Genomic DNA, 22,265 nt, shown 5'->3' with positions numbered 1-22,265 from the left:
TGTGCCTAAGACACCGCACACCAAAGACTTCAACAGCCTCAGGCCGGTGGCTCTCATGTCCCACCTGATGAAGACACTGGAGCGGCTGGTCCTGGACCACCTCCGCTCCACCGTGAGCTCAGCCATGGACCCGCTGCAGTTTGCATATCGGTCTGGCATCGGAGTGGAGGACGCCGTCATCTCCCTGCTGCACCGCTCTCTCTCTCACCTAGAAAAGCCTGGCAGCTCAGTGAGGATTCTGTTCTTTGATCTTTCCAGCGCCTTCAACACCATCAGCTCCTGAGGGACAAGCTGGAGACGGCTGGTGTGGAGTACGACCTGGCTGAGTGGATCCTGGACTATCTCACAGACCGACCCCAGTTTGTGAGAGCCCGGGACTGTGTGTCTGACACTCGGACCTGCAGTGTGGGGGCGCCCCAGGGCACTGTCCTCACGCCCTTTCTCTTCACCCTCTACACTGCAGACTTCAGACATGACACGGACAGCTGTGTCCTGCAGAAGTTCTCTGACGATTCTGCCATCATCGGACTCATCACGGACGACGATGATGCGGAGTACAGAGGACTGGAGCAGGACTTTGTAGACTGGTGTCAGCGGAACCACCATCAACGCGGGGAAGACCAAGGAGATGGTGGTGGACTTCCGCAGACGCCACCCCACTGCCCCCTCACCAGTGAACATCCAGGGACGGGACATTGAGAGAGTGGACTCATACAAGTACCTGGGTGTTCATCTGAACCACAAACTGGACTGGACTCATAACACAGACGCACTGTACAGGAAGAGCCAGAGTCGGCTCTACCTCCTGAGGAGACTCAGGTCTTTTGGAGTGACAGGGCCACTCCTGAAGACCTTCTACGACTCTGTGGTGGCATCAGCTCTCCTGTAGGTGTGGTCTGCTGGAGCAGCAGCATCACAGAGAGGGAGAGGAAGAGTCATCAAGAAGTCCAGCTCCGTCCTGGGCTGCACTTTGGACTCGGTGCAGGAGGTGGGGGACAGAAGGGTCCGGGCTAGATTCACCGTCTGGTCCAACAGCTTTTTGAGGGTTGGATTTCCGAAATAGTCCTATTCCTGAACTGTGAGAGGGGTGGGGGAGGTGGGGGTGACCGGGGTCGGGATGGCAGAGGTGTCCGCAGTGGGGGAGGGGGTGTCAAATCTGCAGTAGAAAGAGATGAGTTGTCGGGCCAGTTTTCTGTCGTCAACAGAGGGAAGGGCTCTGGGCTTATAGTTTGTGAGAAGCCGGAGCCCATTCCACACAGAGGCGGGGTTGTGTTTTGAGAATTTAAGGACACCTGTTGCCCACAGTTAGATAAGAATGAGTAAAACCATTTCAAAATAAATGGACTGACATTTAGATCTCAGATAAGGTTGAAGATTATTAAACGCAGAGCTGAAATCTGCAAAAAGGCTAACGCTCAAGGTGTAAATCCAGTGTGTATAACAACAGAAAGACATTTGAAGCATGAGATTACAAGAGATTACTGAACAAGTGTATGTGTAATAATACAATAACAGTATGATAACAAGCAGGAAGAAAAGATGGTTTGAAAGAGGAGTCAAGGAAGCTATTTTTGTTAAAAAAGAAAGACCTTCTTTAAACAGAAATGGAGGGTTAAGATTCAACCTGCCTGTAGTCTACAATGCGATCTTGAACCCCTGGAGAGGTAGAGGACCAGGACATTTAGATGCTAATCAGGTCCTCAGGGTGGGTGAGCCAGGGTCTCACAAAGACCATTAAAGGGCTGAATAGGCATCTCGGTAGATACAATAGGTTAAGTTTTGGTTGAAACAAACAACAAACTCGTTCCACTTCAGGAAGGTTCCGCCCAATGGGCTGGACTTACCACAGAATAGTACAAATATCTGAGTTCTCGACCTAAATTCCCTATTGACAATGACTCTTGGATGAGAGTCGAAACGTGTAATTTTTTCTAACCGAGTCCAGATGACTAGAACTGAAGCTTATTCTACAATATGATAACAACTACAAACATACATATGATCCTAGAGCAAAAAGAAAGAGCTCCACAGTGCTGGCCAAAAAAGATGGGAAAAAGGATCCGAAAGTGCCAAAGGCTCACAGACTGAAGGCAGACTCCGGAGTGGCCAGATGTTCGTCAGTGAAGAGCGACTGGTCCATGGAAAAGCCTCCAGAATTCCATCTTCAACCTCCTCCAAACACTTTGTACGTTGGTGGCTTTTCTTAGACCTTGAAACCTTTCTAAAGTCAGTAAAACAAAGGCTGTGCTGAATTTTCTGGATGTTATTTTGTTTTATCAGAGCAGGGTCTGCAGATTCCGGATGTTTGTCAGTGAAGAGCGACTGGTCCATGGAAAAGCCTCCAGAATTCCGACTTCAACCTCCTTCAAACACTTTGTATGTTTGTAACATTTCCCAGACCTCTGTCTAAAATCAGCCACTTGTTGTTGAATTTTACGGATGTTATTGACAGAGAGACATCACCAGATTCCAGATGTTTATCAGTGAAGAGCGACCGATCCCAGATGAACCCTCCAGACTTTAGTATTGAACCTGGGCCTTCAGAGACTTTGTAAGGCTTGTTCTATGTTATTATTTGCTACCTATAATACAATTACACTTCATGCTTGTGTAACGTGTTCTGGATGTTTACAGAGAGGAGAAACGGCATGAAGAAGATTCAAAAGTGGTGAATGAAATCTGCTGTCTGCGTAAGTGACCATTTATTCAGTTACAGTAAACATTTTGTCATGTTAAATGTCTGACTTCTTTCTCCAGATGAACATAAGCAGATTCTGAAAGGGAAATATGAGAGCGTGACAGAGGGGTTGGACAGAGCGGCTCCCCAGGCCCCTTTAAACCGGATCTACACAGAGCTGTACATCACAGAGGGCCAGCGGCCAGAGGCTGAGGTCCAACACGAGCTCAACTGGCTGGAAACAGTCATAGGGAAGGACTCAGTGTCTGACTCGACTGTGATCAGATGCAGTGACATCTTTAAAGCCTTCACTGAAGAGCAGCGGCTCAGAGCGGTGCTGACCAGCGGCGTGGCTGGAGTGGGGAAGACCTTCTCAGTCCTGAAGTTCTGTCTGGACTGGGCCGAGGACTCAGAGAACCAGGATCTGGAGCTGGTGCTGCCGCTGACGTTCAGGGAGCTGAACCTGGCCAGAAGGGGGCGCTACAGTCTGCTGGAGCTCTTACATATGTTTCACTCATCGCTGCGCCATCTCTCGGCTCACACTCTGCTCCACGCTAAAGTCCTGTTCATCTTCGACGGTCTCGACGAGCTCCGTCTGCCTCTGGACTTCAGCTGTGAGGTCGTCTCTGAGGTCACTCAGAGTTCAGAGGTCAACATCCTGTTAGTGAACCTCATCAGAGGGAATCTGCTTCCTGAGGCCCTTATATGGATCACCTCCAGACCGGCAGCAGCCAATCAGATCCCTGCACAGTGTGTGCACAGGGTCACAGAGGTCCGGGGCTTTGTCACTGATGCTCAGAAAGAGCAGTACTTCACAAAGAGGTTCTCCAACATGCAGCAGTGTAACACAGCCCTGTCCCACATCAGAACCTCACACAGCCTCTACACCATGTGCCAGATCCCAGTCTTCTGCTGGATCATAGCCACCGTCTTGGAGGACATGTTGAAAACAGAACAGCATGAACCGCTTCCTCAGACCCTCACTGACCTCTATGCCCACTTCCTGATTGGACAGAGCTGGAAGAAGAGACTCAAGTACCCCCAGACCTCAGTGGAGCTTGCAGAACCCAGCGGTGAGCTGCCAGTGGCCGACAGGAAGCTGCTGCTGCGGCTGGGCAGGCTGGCCTTTGAGCAGCTGGATCAAGGAAACCTGCTGTTTTATGAAGAAGATCTGGAGCAGGTCGGTTTGAACGTCACTGACGCTGTGGTTCGGGCAGGAGTATGTTCCGAGATATTCAAAAGAGATTGTGTCATATTTGATCAACCGATCTACTGCTTCATCCACTTGAGTATCCAGGAGTTTCTGGCTGCAGTCTATTTGATTCACAACTACATAAAGTCAAAAGTCTTGAAATGGATTCTGGAACGTGAGGGTCAGTCTTCACCCATCTCAAACTTTCTCACTAAAGTCATGAAAAAATCTCTTAAAAGTAAAACTGGCCACCTGGACCTGGTTGTGCGGTTCCTTCATGGGCTCTGCCTCGAGTCCAACCTGAAGGTCCTGCAGGGTCTCCTGGGTCCTTTGGAGATGGATGTAGAAACAACAGAGAAAGTCATTGATAATCTGAAGGAAATGAATGTGGCAGAAGTCTCTGCTGACAGAAGCATCAACCTCATCCACTGTTTAATGGAGATGAGATACCACAACCTTCAAGAGGAGATCCAAGTCCTCCTAAAGGCAAAGAGAGAATCAGCCACGAGATTGTCAGACATTCAGTGCTCAGCCTTGGCCTACATGCTGCAGTCATCAGAGGAGGTTTTCGATGAGTTCGACATGAGAAGTTACAGCGTTTCACAACAAGGCAAAGAGAGACTGGTTCCTGCTGTGAGAAGATGCAGAAAGGCTGTGTAAGACTTTCTTTATTTTCAAACACTCTAATCCTCTAACCAAAGCTCAGTTCTATTTATGTAACGTTTTATCTGGTATTTAGCTATGATTCATGACACACATAGATTATTTTACCTTTTGGTATTGGTGGTAAGTGAAAAGGGACATTCAGAACGATGGCGTTTTGTAATCAGGACATTATTATTATTATTTCTCAAACGTCTGTGAATCTCTAATAAAAGTTGTTTTAGGAGATGCCTCCTAAGCATTGTCCTGTCTCAGAACAAACCAGGAGCCTGACCCTTCCTTTGCATTGAGAGTGTTTCTGTGGGAGCGATGTTTTGACATGTCTTTGTGTTTTGTTTGCTTCAGATTGGATTACCCCCCATCAGATGTTAACTGTGAGATTGTGGCGTCTGCTCTGAATTGTGACCCCTCCCACCTACAGGAGCTGGAGCTGGTGTGCCTCAAAGACTCAGGACTGAACATACTGAGTTCTGGACTGCAGAGTCCCAACTGCAGGCTGGAGGTCCTGAGGTCAGCGCTGGCATTACATTTATGTAGTTTCATTTAGTTTATTGCAGAATAAATGATTAATGTATGAGCTTTTTATGTTGCCTTTTGTTTATTTTGGCATTTCTTTCTATTATTTTCATCTCTATTTAATGTTAGACTTTTATTCATACTGAAACGCATATCTAGCTGTAGCTGTAGCCTTAGCCTTATATAGTTCAATGTTACGATGCACTGAACGGGCATCTGGCCTGGGTCGATTTACATCCCGAGGTGCGTTAACACATGACTTAAGTGAGAAATGAACCTGTCTGAATCCTGATGCAGGCTCTGTGTGCGTGAGAGGAAACAGGTCTGTTTCAGAACGGTCGAGCCCTTGTCCCGGTCGTCGAGCTCACTTGCCATCATTGACTTGTCCATTATGTCTGTGTTTATATCACCTCTTTATCACTGCAAACTACCCAAGGGCACGAATAAAGACACCTAACCTGGTGGCCTTGATTTGGTATAAGATTTAATATGGATTAAATCAAGTCCTTTTTTTTTCTAGACTGAGATTCAACCAATCAGAAGTCCACCTGGCACCTCTGGTGTCAGCTTTGAAGTCCAACCCGGCACACCTCAGAGAGCTGGGCCTGATGTACATCCACACACTGGACTCAGGCATGGAGCAGCTCTGTGAGTTCTTACAGAGTCCAGACTGTTGCCTGGAGACGCTCAGGTCAGTTCACTGTCCAACTGTGATTCTGCTTTGTTCAAATAATGAACGGATAAAAGCATTGGAATAATGTGGAAGTATATATTTTATTCTAAAACAAGATATACTCTTTAGAGTGCACTTGTACTACACATATTACGTACTGAGTCAAAGTTTGGGGAAATGCATTTAAAAAACACATACTTTCCATACTCCAGCAAAAAGCAACACTAACTGTTTTAAGGTCTGATGGTGAAAACCCTGACAGATGATGTATGAAGTCAGACTTAACCAGCTCCCAATAAATATCCAGAAGATGTTCAGGAGATACTAAATGTAACTTGTGTGGAAAAAAGTGTCTTCTCTAACACTACACTAAGTTTTACTGTGGTTTTTCACATGGTGACGTAGTCATTTTTCTTGGGATTTGATTGGCTAAAGATTCCCATTGCTTTTTACCAGGCTCAAGGGCAATTTTCAAACAGCTCACAGCATACGTGGAAAAGAGACGCAGCAGCCCGCAGACAAAGCCCTTGATTTAATCGTTTTTTAATTATTTTACATTACCGATTTTACGCGTGGTCCTTGAATGTTTCCGCGTTCCTAGCGTGCCAAAACAGTGAAGTAAAACATTTTGATTGACTTATTATTCTAGCCAATGAGCCAAGCTTTCAAACGGTGGGTGGGTTTTAGGAAATAGCCAGAGCGAATGTCACTAACCAGATACGCAAAAGCAATGAAGGGCCAGTTTTTTTATGCACCACGTTTTCTGATCTTGTTAGCCTTTTGGACACACATTTTGTTAGATATATGTATTATTATACCTATAATTATTATTTTTGTAAATTATTATTAATTAGGCTGAGCAAAATAATATGTCTGTTTACCGTAACCCGACTGACCCAATGTGAAACTAGCCGACAATTTTTTTTTCATCAGCATTTTGTTGAAAATTTTTTGAATTATTTTATTTTTCAATTATTTCGCCAACTCACCGACCGGACTTCCCTAAACTACCGTGTTGAATATTTTTATCATGCTTGTTATCCTTACAGCAAAGATAAGGTACTGCGCATCGCATGTGCGTCTTTATTATCACTTCCCCACATGTGTCTGTGACGAAACAGACCACGAACTAGTGACGACAAATTGCCTTTTACATGTTAAAGCGCCCCCATCGGCGCCACTCAAGTGTCGATAGGACATGCCAGGCTCTGTCAGGGTGTTACGCAATGCATTCTGGGATTGACACACGCCCAGTAGACACGCCCGTGTCCCCCGCATGATCTCCCCGCTCGCCTTCGGTACCAAAATAAAGGATAGCGGCGTACAAAAGGTTGATTGAAATGTCTTAAAATCGTGAGATTTATTCTCCCGATCGGGTTGTGAGAGACATTTTCCGTCATTGACTGTTGAAGCCTGACCCCTGGTGGTCACTCCGACTCAAAAAATGGCAAAATTTTGATATTTTTTTGCCTTCAAAGTGAAAAAAATAAGAATTTGCCTACCGACCGAGCCACTTGAAAAATGTTGACTCGGGTTACAGCAAACAGACAATTTATTTGGGGTAGCCTTATTATTATAATTTTTTTCATCTCTATTGGGAAATTCATGGTTAAACACAATATTTTCGCACACATTGTTTTTAGCAGTTATAATAGTTATTTGTGGTCTACAAAACATCCAATTGTATGTTTTATGATCATAGAGGAGCTAAAATTGTAATTAAACAGTATTTAGTACATATTTGGATCACTTGTTCCGAATATACTTTTTGATACAAAAAGGTCAACAGCACTAAAATGCCTGTTCCCAGAGATCTGAAACTTTACACAGTTGTTGTCATGATAAACATCATGTACAGTGAACAGCATAAACACATAATGAAGTATGTCATGCTCAGGACCATTACAAATTGACAATATTCAGGCGAGACTAAAAAAACGATGTTTTGTTTATGTTTGGGCTTCTGTAGTGTAAGTTCTGAAGCCTTGACAGTGTTCATGTGCACATGAAACTAGAAGGACTAAGCTTTCTAATGATGCATCACACTCGCATGTGGAACGTAAGATCCTCTTTTAATAAGCAATGCCATTTGGGTCCAACCAGTGTGCACAGGGCCAAAGAGGCGGATGGTAAACCACTGACTAAACTATAATCAAGCCTAGGCCCCTTTAACCTCTAATTTTATGAATTGTTTATTTCAGATTTATTTCCCACACAAAGATCAGCTGTTCTCTTTTGGCCTCAGCCCTGAAGTCTAACCCTGTCCGTGTGAAAGAGCTGGATTTAAGCAAGAACGCGCTGCTGGATTCAGACGTGGAGCTGCTGTGTGGGTTTCTGAAGAGTCCAGACGGTCAACTGCAAACACTGAGGTTTGTTCAGTGCTGGAAACACCAGTGATCTAGATGTTTGACATGCTCATCCAAAAGTGCCCTTGTAGTGGGTTATTTTTAAACAAAGAAAGTATATGGCAGGAATAGTGTTAAAAACAAAGTGCAAAAACAAGAAAATGGGGCATATAGACATTTACAGCACCAGTCCAAAAAACCAGATAGCAGTTGACTGGTTCTGGAGCTAGTGCCTGCGGTGCACACGACTCCTTCATGGTGCAAGAAGGTCCCTTTTTATAATTGGAGGCTCCTCCCCCAAATTAATTAACAGTAAAACTCTATATTTCTCTTCAAACAGAACACTTTCATAAATAATACAATAAATTCCCAAAAATATATGTTTACACAAATCTACTTCTATGTGTTGGGGTTTAAAGCAAAAAAAAATTCACCAAAAAACGGCGAGTTACATGACGTCACTTGTGATGTCATACACGTGCGCCCAACACGCGACGCAATATAATGCAGAAGTCCGCGGAGTTCGCGTTGGCTGGCTGAAACATGGAGAGTAAGATGGTAACAGGGAGAGTGTGTGGATTTGAGTTATGCACCCGTGACTACTGCCATGGCTTCGGAGATAAGGTAAGAGAAACGCCGGTACAGGTGTGTGCTTGCATGTGTGTTTTGGCGCCATGTCACCCTGGTCTACCCACGCTGGCTGACAAAGCTACTTCGTCACAGCCCCATTGTAATAAAAAAGCAGTGTCACTGTTATAGTTTGAAAGCATTTAACCTCTTTAATCTATTTGGCTGTGAAAGCTTTTGAGAATGGACTTTTTCTGATTTGTTTTAGATTGGAAGACTGCAGTTTGTCAGAGTCCTGCTGTTCCTCTTTGGCCTCAGCTCTGAACCCCTCACGTCTGAGACAACTGGACCTGAGTGGAAACAGTGACATAAAGGACTCTGGAGTGGAGCAACTATGTGGATTTCTGAAGCGTCCAAACTGTCGACTGGAGACTCTCAGGTGGTTATGAATAAAGTGAAATATTCATTTAAACGTAGGCAAGGCAAGGCAAGTTTATTTGTAGAGCACATTTCATACACAAGGCATTTCAAAGTGCTTTACACAGCAGGAAAAATGCATTCAAATCACAAAGAAATTACAGAAATACAATAAAAATTAAAGCCGCAAGCGGCATCCAACGGCCCTCGCGGGCCGCCGGCCTTCCGACTCTGCTCTCTGCATTTTACAGAGATGGCGCTAACGCAATTGTCTAAGAACTAAGACAGCGACACATTGGACATGTACAATGCTGTGCTTAACCAGTGCAAATGAACACAAATGTCGGTCAAATGTGCAGCTCCAGCGCACAGAGACCGTGACACTTGGAATAAAAATATGGATAACTTTTGATGCTCCGCTTGTGTAGATTATTTTTCCCAAATATGAGCTTGATCGAGCTATTGCCCACAGAGGACTTCATTAAAGTGTGAAGCGTAAATGTGAACATTTCAAGGATTTGGTGTTTTTCCCATTTGTGACAATATATTTGCAGCTCCACGGCACAGAGACCGTACCACTTAAAATCAAAATATGGATAACTTTTGATGCCCCATTTGTGTAGATGATTTCCCCAAATATGAGCTTGATCGGGCAATCAGCCTAGGAGGAGTTTGTTAAAGTGTGAAGCGTGAAAATGTGGTCATTTTAGAGATTTCGCTGTTTTCCCATTTCTGACATATATTTGCGGGTCCGCCACACAGAGACCGTAGCACTTAGAATCAAAATATGGATACCTTTGGATGGCCCGCTTGTGTAGATGATTTCCCCCAAATATGAGCTTGATCGGACAATCGCCCTAGGAGGAGTTTGTTAAAGTGTGAAGCGTAAAAATGTGGTGATTTGAGCGATTCTACGATTTTCCCATAAGGATAACATGGGATGTTTCTGTCAACGCTACGGTTACGCCGTACAAAATATGACTTTGGCTCTCATACTTTTATGATCAGGATGGCAAATTAGAATTTTGTTCAAAATATCATGTCATTTGGAAAAACTCTATTGTTTATAGGCCACTCTGAAGGCCAAATAGTCAGAATTCTGGGAAACGTTTGCGGCTCCGTCGCACAAAGACCGTAAAAGTTATCCTTAAAATTTGGATAACTTTAGATACACCACTTGTCTAGAGGACGTACACCGATTTTGAGGTTGGTGGGCAAAACGCACTAGGAGGACTTCGTTAAAGTGTAAAACATAAAAATGTGGTAATTTGAGAGATTTTGTGGTTTTCCCATAGGGATAACATGGGAGGTTTCTGTCATCGCTACGACTACGGCGTAAAAAATTAGGCATTTTTGTGATTGGCTTTTGTGATCGGGACGGCAAAATAGAATTTTGGGTAAAGTTTAGACAATTTTGGTAAAACTAATTTTTGACCTTCAATGTTAATTTAAAGGTCACTCTGTAGGGGGCGCTATCACTGCCATTTCAATTTTGTCATCATAAACTGGTCCAAACTAGAAAGTTTAACAACTGATTCAAATTTGGTCCTAATCGGACTGGTTTTGATCAAATGGGAGCAATTTTTAGACCTGCAATATTCCAAAATAAGTTGTCCAACTTTGCGGCTGCGCCGCACACAGACCGTAAAAGGTATATCAAAAAATTGAATAACTTTAGATGCCCCACTTGTCCAGAGGACGTACGCCGATTTTGAAGTCGGTGGGCAAAACGCCCTAGGAGGAGTTCGTCAAAGTTTGACGTAAACAAAATGGCTAACTCAGCTTGTTTTCATTTTCAAAGGAAGATGGCGGCCATAGGGTAAGTTTGGGGGCGTGGCCACAATGATTTTTTTTGTTTATCCTCACGAGAGGAATGCGTGTCCCGAATTTCGTAGCTTTACGCCAAAGTTGACCTCGGGGCGTCTCCCATAGGCGCAATGTATTTTGACTTTTGTCGGTGGCGCTGTCGCGCCATTTTTTAACGAAAAAAAAAATGGCCCAGAAAAAATAAAATTTTTCGCCGATTCTGAATTTTGGGCAAAGTTTGGTGAGTTTTTGAGCATGTTCAGGGGGTCAAATTAGAGATCAAAGCGCTGAAGAAGAACAAGAAAAATAATAATAATAATAATAATAATAATAATATTTTTAGCAAAAACAATATAGCCGTTTTTACTATAACAACAAATGATACATCGTTTGAAAGCTCTAAGCCTTCCCGATGCCGCCATGGGGTGGAATCATCATTACGAGCGCTTACGCGCTCGTCACTCCCTATTCCGTCGGGATGCCCCGCCCACTCCCCATAGACTTCCATTGATTTGAGCAGATACAAGCATGGCCCATGCCTGCGGCATGGATTCTCGCGTACGGGACGATGCCAGGAGGGTTTTTGGAGGAATGCAGCGCTTCGCGCTGCTGTTGTCAACAATTAGTGAATGGGCTACGCCCATTCACTAATTGTTGACTATTTCTGTCATAGCAGGAGTAAGTATGCATGATCCATGCCTTCGGCATGGGCTAGTTCACTGTACTTGCCAGGGGCGACGGGGTACCAAACATGCGGGCTGCGCCCGCATGTTTGGTCAGACAGTTGCAACGCTGCCTTCGGCAGCGTTGCGGGAGCAATAGGCCCTCCGCCCTGCTGGGGCTCGGGCCTAATAATATTTTTAGCAAAAACAATATAGCCGTTTCCACTATAACAACAAATTATACATCGTTTGAAAGCTCTAAGCCTTCCCGATGCCGCCATGGGGTGGAATCATCATTACGAGCGCTTACGCGCTCGTCACTCCCTATTCCGTCGGGATGCCCCGCCCACTCCGCATAGACTTCCATTGATTTGAGCAGATACAAGCATGGCCCATGCCTGCGGCATGGATTCTCGCGTACGGGATGATGCCAGGAGGGTTTTTGAAGGAATGCAGCGCTTCGCGCTGCTGTTGTCAACAATTAGTGAATGGGCTACGCCCATTCACTAATTGTTGACTATTTCTGTCATAGCAGGAGTAAGTATGCATGATCCATGCCTTCGGCATGGGCTAGTTCACTGTACTTGCCAGGGGCGACGGGGCACCAAACATGCGGGCTGCGCCCGCATGTTTGGTAAGACAGTTGCAACGCTGCCTTCGGCAGCGTTGCGGGAGCAATAGGCCCTCCGCCCTGCTGGGGCTCGGGCCTAATAATATTTTTAGCAAAAACAATATAGCCGTTTTTACTATAACAACAAATGATACATCGTTTGAAAGCTCTAAGCCTTCCCGATGCCGCCATGGGGTGGAATCATCATTACGAGCGCTTACGCGCTCGTCACTCCCTATTCCGTCGGGATGCCCCGCCCACTCCCCATAGACTTCCATTGATTTGAGCAGATACAAGCATGGCCCATGCCTGCGGCATGGATTCTCGCATACGGGACGATGCCAGGAGGGTTTTTGGAGGAATGCAGCGCTTCGCGCTGCTGTTGTCAACAATTAGTGAATGGGCTACGCCCATTCACTAATTGTTGACTATTTCTGTCATAGCAGGAGTAAGTATGCATGATCCATGCCTTCGGCATGGGCTAGTTCACTGTACTTGCCAGGGGCGACGGGGTACCAAACATGCGGGCTGCGCCCGCATGTTTGGTCAGACAGTTGCAACGCTGCCTTCGGCAGCGTTGCGGGAGCAATAGGCCCTCCCCCTGCTGGGGCTCGGGCCTAATTAACTAAATTAAAAATTATCAATCCAACTGATTTTCTAAACTAATAAAATCACAAACAAAAGAGAAGAGTGCAAAGAAAAAATCCTTTCAGTCATATGCGCAGCTAAACAAAACTGTTTTTAGCTTAGATTTGAACATTGTCAGAGTAGAAGCCTGTCTCACATCTTCAGGAAGACTGTTCCAGATTTTAGCTGCATAAAACTGAAACGCAGATTCCCCATGTTTTGTCCTGACTCTGGGCACCAGCAGGAGGCCGGTCCCTGAGGTCCTCAGAGTCCGAGATGGTTCATATGGCACTAACATATCCAAGATGTACTTTGGTGCTAGGCCATGGAGAGACTTGTACACAAGCAGAGCTGCTTTAAAGTCTCTTCTCTGAGCCACAGGAGCCAGTGCAGAGACCTGAGAACAGGACTAATGTGATCATACTTCCTGGTTCTAGTCAGGACCCGAGCAGCAGCGTTCTGGATGTACTGCAGCTGTTTTACAGTTTTACAACGTACTGGAATGAAATTATACTACAATGCAGGGGTGTCCAAACTATGGCCCAGGGGCCAAATACTGCTTTCAGACCAAGTTTTGTTGGCCCCAGGCTTCCTGCTAAATTGGCCCAAATAAACAAAAGTAGATGTGGCATCTGTTCTGAAGCCTCCTGGGCAGAGCCTCCCTGGGAAGATCCAGGACACACTGGAGGGACTATGTCTCTCTGAGACCTGGGCACGCCACAGGATCCCTCTGTGATTTGTTCCAGTGCTGCCTGCTGGCCCTAAATGTCATGTGATTGGCTCATAAAACCACTGGTTTGGACTGCAAATGAATCAGTGGGATCGTTTCTGGATGGATTCTCAAGAGTTTGTCAACTCAAAAATCACAAAAATCACAAGTATTCATTGTGCTGACAAGGTTAGGTTAGCAGAGAAGCTGAAAGTGATCAGAGGCTGGATGCTATTCTACCTCAATCATCTGTCCTCACCATCACAAGCTCTTTTTTTAAAACCAATAACCCTCAAAAACCAGGACCAAATAAGATCACCGGTGATGTGTCTTAAAAATGTGTGCCAAACAATTGGCAGCAGTTTTCATTTCGAATCGCTCTCTGCAAAACCACACTGTCCCCTCCTTGTTGAAGTCATCAGTAATTATTCCAGTGCCAAATTATTAGGGCCAAAAGACTTCACGTCCCATTGCAGGTATGGATTTAGCAGGGAGAGAGCAAGATCACAGTACAATACGCATCTGAAGCAGCAGTTCTCTAACAACAATCCCGCTTCTGTTTGGAGTCCAGAGCCCCCCCTTCCGCAGACGACCGAAAACAGGCTCAGCAACTCCAGACCCCATCAATCTGGCACTCCATTTCTTCTTGCAGCTCTGGACTCACCAAAAACCTACGCCAGGATCCTGTTTGTGGACTTCAGTTCTGCATTCAACAACATCCTCCCTGTTCTGCTCCAGGACAAGCTCTCCCAGCTCAACCTGTCTGACTCCACCTGCAGGGGGAGCACTGACTCCACTGACTCCACCCGCAGGGGGAGCACTGACTCCACCCACAGGTGGAGCACTGACTTCCTGACAGATCGAGGCAGTGCGTGCGGCTGGGAAAGAACGTCACAGACACAGGGACTATCAGCACAGGAGCTCCACAGTGGTTTGTACTTTCTCCCCTGTTCTTCTCCCTGTACACAAACTGCTGCACCTCCAGCCACAACTCAGTTTGTGGACAACACCACCCTCATCACCATGACAACACCACCCTCATCACCATGACGACACCACCCTCATCTGGGACGGGGATGAGTCTGTCTACAGGAGGTGGAGCGGCTGGTGTCCTGGTGCAGCTGTAACAACCTGGAGCTCAACGCCCAGAAGACAGTGGAGATGATCGTGGACTTAAGGAAAGTCCCAGCCCCCCAGCCCCCCCTCACCATCTCAGACTCCCCCATCTCCACTGTGGACGACTCTTACCGCTTTTTCTGTACTACCATCACCCGGGACCTCTAGTGGAGCCACCATCAGCTCCTCATCAAGAAGGCCCAGCAGAGGATGTACTTCCTGCGAAAGCTGAAGAAAGCCAAGCTGCAGTGGAGATGATGGTCCAGTTCTACACGGCCATCATTGAGTCCATCCTCACCTCCTCCATCACCTCTTTCGTCACCGTGTGGTACGCTTGAGCCACAGCCAGGGACAGACTACAGCGTCCTCTGCTGAGAAGGTGATCGGCTGCAGACTTCCATCTCTGCAGGACCTGTCCCAGGGCTCTGGGACAAGAGGCCACTCCCCTCAGGCAGGAGGCTACAGTCCATCCGGACCAGAACCTCCATCACTTTAACCATCATTTAATCACTCACGGTTCACTTTCTGCGCTACATATGTAAATGTACATAAATGTACACAAAACATACATTTTGTGCACATAGTAAGCCTATTTTTATTTTTATCCTATAGCAGATTTTAATTGTTTTCTTTTTGATGTATATAGGTTGTTTTATCATTGCTCATTGTTTTATGTTGCACCAAATCACCAAAGCAAGTCCCTTTGTTTGTGAATTATGTTCATTGACAATGGCAATAAAACTTTTCTAATTCTGATTCTGATATCAAGCACCCAAGGAGTTAAAAATGCCGTCTTGATGCTACTGGACCTTCTTTATTCGAACCTGGAAAAGCCGAAAGAAAGATTTTATTTATGGATGTTTTTCATTTTTGCAGATATTTCTCATGTCAAATTCTCCAGTTACGGTAGTCCTGACCAAACCTAGCACAAAGATCTGGAGATGGGTCCCTGAGCACTGCACTGCAGCGATCACTGGGATGGGTCAAATGCAGAGGAAAAATTTCCCTACAAGGACATTAAAACCTTTCCTGGCGTCACGCATCAAAACTCCAGCAGCTACAGAGATGATCTGTTTACAACCATAATAATCAGAATATGTAAACTGGCAGAATAACAGACTTACCATTTAAAGCCAATAGAGAAGAAAACACCATCGTATCTCCAAAAAAGTTAAGATTCTGCGACTATTATCTATATAGAAGCCTATTGGCTTGTCTAGCATTTATGGCGGACAGGCTGTCTGTTCTGTGCTTTTATCCCATTGGTTGAATGCTGTATATCCAGTGGCAGCAGGTTTATAGACCTACCTAAAATGTGGTCATCAGAAAACAAAAAGTGTTCGTAAAATAATTTGCAGCAGGTAATATGTCTGTGTTCCATAAGTATAAATGGAATCAGCTTCAGGAGCGTAACTATACCAGCGACCAGCGTGTGTGCCGCAGATTTGTGTGTAGTCATTATGGGCGTCTAATGTGAAGCATCTGACACGAGTCCTTTACCCTCTATTCTATATATGCTTTGTCTTCTGTGAGAGATCTTTAAAATATCAAAACAGATTTAGATGAATATTTGCTTATGGAATACCTGTTTTGTTTTTTGAATGTTAAGTTCATTACAGTCTGACAGGAATTAATGTTGTGCTGTCTTATAACACATCAGAACTTTTCAGACACCCATGTACGAATGTGACAGCTGCTGACACAGCTACTCATGTCATTTTCTTAAATGTTCTTTACAGAGTCAAGTCTTGCAGTTTGTCAGAGTCCAGCTGTTCCTCTTTGGCCTCAGCTCTGAACCCCTCATGTCTAAAAGAACTGGACCTGAGTGGAAACAGTGACATAAAGGACTCAGGAATGGAGCAACTATGTGGATTTCTGCAGAGTCCAAAAAGTCGACTGGAGACTCTCAGGTGATTGTGAACATAATGCATGATTAATTTAAACGTACCAAAATTATACAATAAAGCATAAGTATAAGCATAAGGGAAAAATAATAAAGATAAAAATAAATAAATAAATAAATAAATACCATTGCATGTGATCACGACAGTAATTGCACATGAATCACGACAGTAATTGAATCACGACAGTAATTGCACATGAATATGACGGAATTGCACATGGTTAAGTCAGTATTGCGAGCGTTCAGGACTAACAGTGTTTGTTATAAAGTCTGACAGCAGCCGGAAGGAAAGACCTGCGAAACCTTTCCTTCACACTGGACTTCTTGATGACTTTGTCCAGCCTCCTCCTCTCCCTCTCTGTGATGCTGCTGCTCCAGCAGGCCACACCTACAGGAGCTGATGCCACCACAGAGTCATAGAAGGTCTTCAGGAGTGACAGGAGCGGCCCTGTCAGGAGTGGCCCTGTCACTCCAAAAGACCTGAGTCTCCTCAGGAGGTAGAGCCGACTCTGGCTCTTCCTGTACAGTGCGTCTGTGTTATGAGTCCAGTCCAGTTTGTGGTTCAGATGAACACCCAGGTACTTGTATGAGTCCACTCTCTCAATGTAGAAGAGACATTACCTTCTCAATGTGAGAAGGTAACAGGGGTGCAGAGAGTCTGAGAGAGTTAAATGAGACGTGAGTCTAAGTTGAACTCCACGTTTTTAACGCTGTAAATATATATATTTTTGGGTTTTGGGACATTCTTCCTCATTGTAAATATTTTTGTACTGTTTTTCACTATTTTTGCACTTGGCACAATAAATCCACCTGAGCACTTGAACTTCAACGTCGCCTATTTTTGAAAGAGAGCCCCACTACATTGTATTCTCATTCCTCTCTTCTCTAAATATCTGCTCAGGACCCTGTCCAGGCATAGGTGGGGGGCATTTCTCTTAAACAGGTCCTCTCGTTTCCAGAATAGATAGAAGTTCTCAATGTAGTATAGTCCTCTAGATGCACACTCTATTGACAGCCATGTGTTCAGCTGAAACATATTTATCTTCCTGTCGATTTAAGGGTTTCCCCTTTGAATGTGTTGATTTCTATTTCATCAAGCAGTCTCTTTTCAAAACTTCAGTATGTTCTCATTGTTCATCCACTGCACCCACATGCACAATCAGCTGTTTAGTTCAATTCAATTTAATTGAATACATTTTTGTAACAACCAAAATCACAGCAGCAGTTTCCTCGGTGGGCGACAGTGAAAAACGGATTAAACAATGTTCATAGGGACTTGGTAATGTCCCAGCATCTCCTGTCCTTAGGTCCTCCTTCTCGGCCAGGAAAAACTACAAAATCCTCTTTGGGAAAATGTAGAAACCTGGAGGAGTTCCACAGTGAAGGAGGGATCCGACTCCCTCAGACGGACAGGAGGACACCTCGATGTTTGGCCAAAACATTGAGAAGGAGTGTTGTTATCTCATAAACAGTGGCGCTGGGAAACGAGTGTGTTTTAATTTTTTCATACAGAGCTGTCAGATTTTCCCATTAGCATTTTTACTTTGTTCATTTACTTTAGTCTTTGAAAGTGGTAAAAATCTTTATTTTAGGTGACTTTACATTATCTTTGTATTGTTTAGGCTTTGACCCGAGCTTGTTCCAAGATACAGCCTGGTCTTTCTGGTCTTTAGACAGTTTTGGGAATGACACAGAGTCACTCCGGTTTATGTTGGAAGTAGCAGTTTTTCTTGTACAAATGTGGACTTCTTACCACTGGATGACACTGGAATTGTATCGTGGAGTCCTTTTTTCAGATTCTAAAGTGAATATCCGTGCTTGAAGCTCATGAATTTCCGACAGCGTTCTCTGTTCTGTTTCCCTTCTTCCCCCGGACATGTCGCTGCCTCGTCAGATATGTTGTTAAAACTGTAAACATATTTATAGTCGCGGCGGAGAGTCGGGGCGTGAAGTGTTTTCTTCTTCCTATGGGGGGCTTAACAGAAAATAAGCTCTGGGTTACACCGACTTGATTTATTTAATTTGTTAAATCAATGTAATCCCTAATTTTTTCCAGGAGTGTTCCATTGCATAAAAATATTCAGTTGTAGTCGTCTGGACTCTGTTTTAGAAACTACAACTGAAACGTTTTCTAAAAATAATTTGTTAAGTCTAAAATGTAAACACTCACATTTTATGACTTTATGAAGGAAAACTTCTATCTACTTCCTGCTTCTACTACTACTACCACTGTACTACTGTTATTCACTGAGATGTGTGGCCATCAGGCTTTAAGTCCAATGAAGTGGTGATTTCAGGCGAAGGCAAGCTTTGATTTCCAGGCTGTGTGGCTGGATTACACTAGCGTCAAACTTTGAAGCACGCCAACCTTAGCGGTGAGGAAGAGGAAAGGCAAGGGCTAGGCCAAAAAACGTCTCTTCTTAAGAGTAGAGAGTTTTGAACTACAGGACAGAACCTAGTTTCAGCAGAAATTGAACCTCTGACCTTCAAGTTGGTGGACAAGTAACCACTGAGCTACTGCCACCCATTCGATGACATTATTCTATTTTGTTTCATTTAGACTGTCAAGCTGCAGGTTGTCAGAGTCCAGCTATCCCTCTTTGGCCTCTGCTCTGAAGTCTAACCCGTCACATCTGAGAGAACTGGACCTGAGTGAAAACAATGATATAAATGACTCAGGAGTCGAGCATCTGTGTGGATTTCTGCAGAGTCCAAACTGTCGACTGGAAAAACTGAGGTATTTCTGACATGATTGTTGGCAGAAAAAAGAACAAAAAAAAAACCTAGACTATTATGATTCGTTGAAAATGTATTTTATACTTTTTCTTGATTCATAAAATACCAAATACATGTGCTTGCTTACTTATTCAAAAGAAACAGCCCCTGTTTTCAAATGTTTCAAAATACACATTTAAAATGGGTGATGAGCAGCATGTAAGATGGAGTTGACTTTTCAAGTCTCATCCGATGATGGCTGAGCGCTGCACTGTGGCCGCTTATTACTGTAAGTTTACTTTTGCACCCTTAGTCTGTGTTAGTGATACATCCTTCTGCTTTGAGCCCAGCAATGGATATCAACGCTTGGTACTCAGTTAGACTTAATTGCAGTTTTTATCATATGACTGGAGTTCACTACCGCAGAAAGTGCACGTGCATGTGCATTATCAGCTAATGTAGCAGAGCGTTTTGAGTGTCTGAGCCGAAGTGTGGTTGAAAACAAATCTCTTTTCCTTTGATCTTGAAATTATCCCTGAATAGCAGCATTATAGGCCTGTTTAGTGCACAACTTGTAAACTGAATAAATAGCATTTTTTTCCTTAAAAAAAAAAAACTAATTCAAAAATGTTTATTCAATAACAATCCATTTGTTGTGCTTGGGGGTTGTTTTATTTTTTGCTTGAACATCTTATTTTTTCTCTCCTAGATTGAATTCCAGCAAAATTTCAAGATCCAGTTTTAATTCTATTAAAACGATTCTGAAGTCTGAGTCATCGTCCCTGAAAGAGTTGAGCTTGACTGTGGATGGAAGTCAACTTTCTGACGAGAAGGATCTTGATCGGATTGGAAAATGTCACCTGCAAATAACTTTCAAACCATATGTATATGATATGGATGACGAATATGATGACTCTGATTATAATCGAGATGACTCTGATGATGACTATAATGACGATCATGATGACTATAATGACGATGATGACGACCGTGATGACGATGATGACAATCATGATGACTGTAATGACGATCATGATGACTATAATGACGATCATGATGACTATAATGACGATCATGATGACTATAATGACGATCATGATGACTATAATGACGATCATGATGACTATAATGACGATCATGATGACTATAATGACGACGATGATGACGATGATTGTGATGGATATGATTGGACATGACGATCGTGATGACTATGACATAGTGAAGACTATGATGGCGATTCATGTGATATTGATTTATAATATGATTGAGAAAGACAGAATTATAACTTTGTTTTTGATATAGAACTTTTATCATGGTATCAGAACCTCAGCAGTTCTCGTTCCCCTCGGACCTGCCAGAATCCACATGGCTCCAAATTAAATCACGATTGTCATTGGCTGGGGTCCCCGTTTTCTTTGTAAATGAGTAAAAGTTTGTGTTTTATACTGAAAAAGCAGCATTAGTTAAAAAAATAGACCATTCCGTGCTGTCTGCGTAATACAATATGTTGTGTCTCATCAACCCGGAAAGCGCTGAAAGCAACACTCTGATTGGCTGCGCTCTGGTGGTCCAGCCCACTTCCACGTCATCTGAAAAAAGTTGTTCTAAAACCCAGAAATGAAGACATGCATGCATTTTAGTAACATGAACTACTTATAATGATTTAAAAGCCTACTTCTGGCTTTGCTGTGTGGAAAATCAGGAATTATTCAGGTAAAATTATCCATGGGTTTCAGAGGGACATTTTCCCATAACTTAACCATTAAAAAAAATCTTCTGAAAAAGCAGAAGTACTTAAAATGTGTGCAAAGTCCTCCAAATATCACCTACAAAAATTGAAAACCCATGAAACGTATGGAGAAGACGAAGTGCGTGAACTTAAAGCTTGGATTATACTTCCTGCAGCGGAGAAGACATTTGCGGTACTAATAGTCTGCGCGGGTTCCATGCGGCGTCGACAGTAGAAATCTGAGCTCCTGCTTCAAAAGACAATAAATTTCCGTGTGGAACCGTTCTCATAGGTACATTTTTTTCCCCTGACGTGGAAAATCAGGTCAGCGCAGACCGCAAAAATGACAAAATTTCACCGCGCTGACCCTAGTGAACTCATCGAGCACAACCCTACCTTTAGTCGCATCTGGACCAGCTCATCTGGATCTCTTTTAACCAAATAAAGGTTTAAATGTGGTAAACTGACGGCTTCTAAAAAGAGATAATTTACTTGTTAAGTGTTTAAATGATCGAGATCTGAAATCTTTTACTCTTTAAGGTGTTTATGTTTTTAAATGTATTTTAGAATCTAAATCAAGGACGGTGTCAAGCTCGTTAGCATTTATGTCACTAACATTATCCAGATACATTAAAATACCCTTCCACCACTGGCTATCGTATTCTGTAATATTCTGTTTCTCGGTCTAATCAGAGGACTGAACTCTGGAAACAGCTGTTTGTTTTGTCACACCGTTTGTTCTGCATTTCCTTCAGAAAATAAGAGAACCTGTATCACAATGTAGAGAAGGACATTGCACATGCCCTCACTGTAAGAGCTGTGTTTACGACTTTTCTCACTAACGTCAGGATCAAACGCTACACAAACTATTCCTCTGATTTTTAGAAAAGTAACTGTATCCAAAGCTTCTCCCAAAAATGAAAAATTAGAGTTCAATTGTTAAAGAACACGGCCTAAAATGAGCCTTACAGATGATATCCATCATTAAACCATGAAAGGACTTGCCCACTCATCAGTCATATTTCCTCTTTTTAAAAACACAGGAGTGGTTTGCATAATACAGGGTTTTCTTTGTCAAATACGCTGCGAATAATGTAATCTAACAGAGAAGTGGCGAGACAGAAACAGGAGCAGGTCTCTAACAGGTCTAAAACAGGTCTAAAGCAGGGCTAAAACAGGGCTAAAACAGGGCTCTATTAGGGCTATAACAGGGCTAAAACAGGTCTAAAACAGGTCTATAACCGATCTATAACAGGGCTATAACGGGGCTAAATCAAGTCAAAACCAGGATTAAACCAGGACTAAACTAGGGCTAAACCTGAGAGTGAAAAAGAGTGA

General features: G+C 43.8%; 1 protein-coding gene across 3 annotated transcripts; it reads left to right on the top strand.

Annotated features, from left to right (window-relative positions):
• The first annotated feature begins 2,277 nt into the window (after positions 1–2,277).
• LOC140374684 (NACHT, LRR and PYD domains-containing protein 12-like) lies at positions 2,278–21,454 on the top strand. 3 transcript variants are annotated; one of them, XM_072461679.1, is made up of 11 exons: positions 2,278–2,376; positions 2,453–2,551; positions 2,635–2,690; positions 2,758–4,525; positions 4,878–5,042; positions 5,569–5,739; positions 7,923–8,090; positions 8,902–9,072; positions 16,320–16,364; positions 19,089–19,220; positions 19,908–21,454. In XM_072461679.1, the coding sequence occupies exons 1-11, from the start codon at positions 2,330–2,332 to the stop codon at positions 20,392–20,394; spliced, it is 3,309 nt and encodes a 1,102-aa protein (XP_072317780.1). In that variant the 5' UTR covers positions 2,278–2,329; the 3' UTR covers positions 20,395–21,454. The 3 variants fall into 3 exon arrangements, with proteins under 3 accessions (XP_072317780.1, XP_072317778.1, XP_072317779.1); XM_072461677.1 differs by having other exon boundaries at positions 16,320–16,490; positions 19,044–19,220; positions 19,908–21,448; XM_072461678.1 differs by lacking the exon at positions 16,320–16,364 and having other exon boundaries at positions 19,044–19,220; positions 19,908–21,453.
• Positions 21,455–22,265: the final 811 nt, after the last annotated feature.

Source organism: Eucyclogobius newberryi, unplaced genomic scaffold (genome assembly GCF_026437365.1).
Source record: "Eucyclogobius newberryi isolate DKJ021-1_F unplaced genomic scaffold, fEucNew1.0.hap1 SCAF_3, whole genome shotgun sequence".
Taxonomy (NCBI): domain Eukaryota; kingdom Metazoa; phylum Chordata; class Actinopteri; order Gobiiformes; family Gobiidae; genus Eucyclogobius; species Eucyclogobius newberryi.
This window is presented reverse-complemented; position numbering and strand designations above follow the sequence as displayed.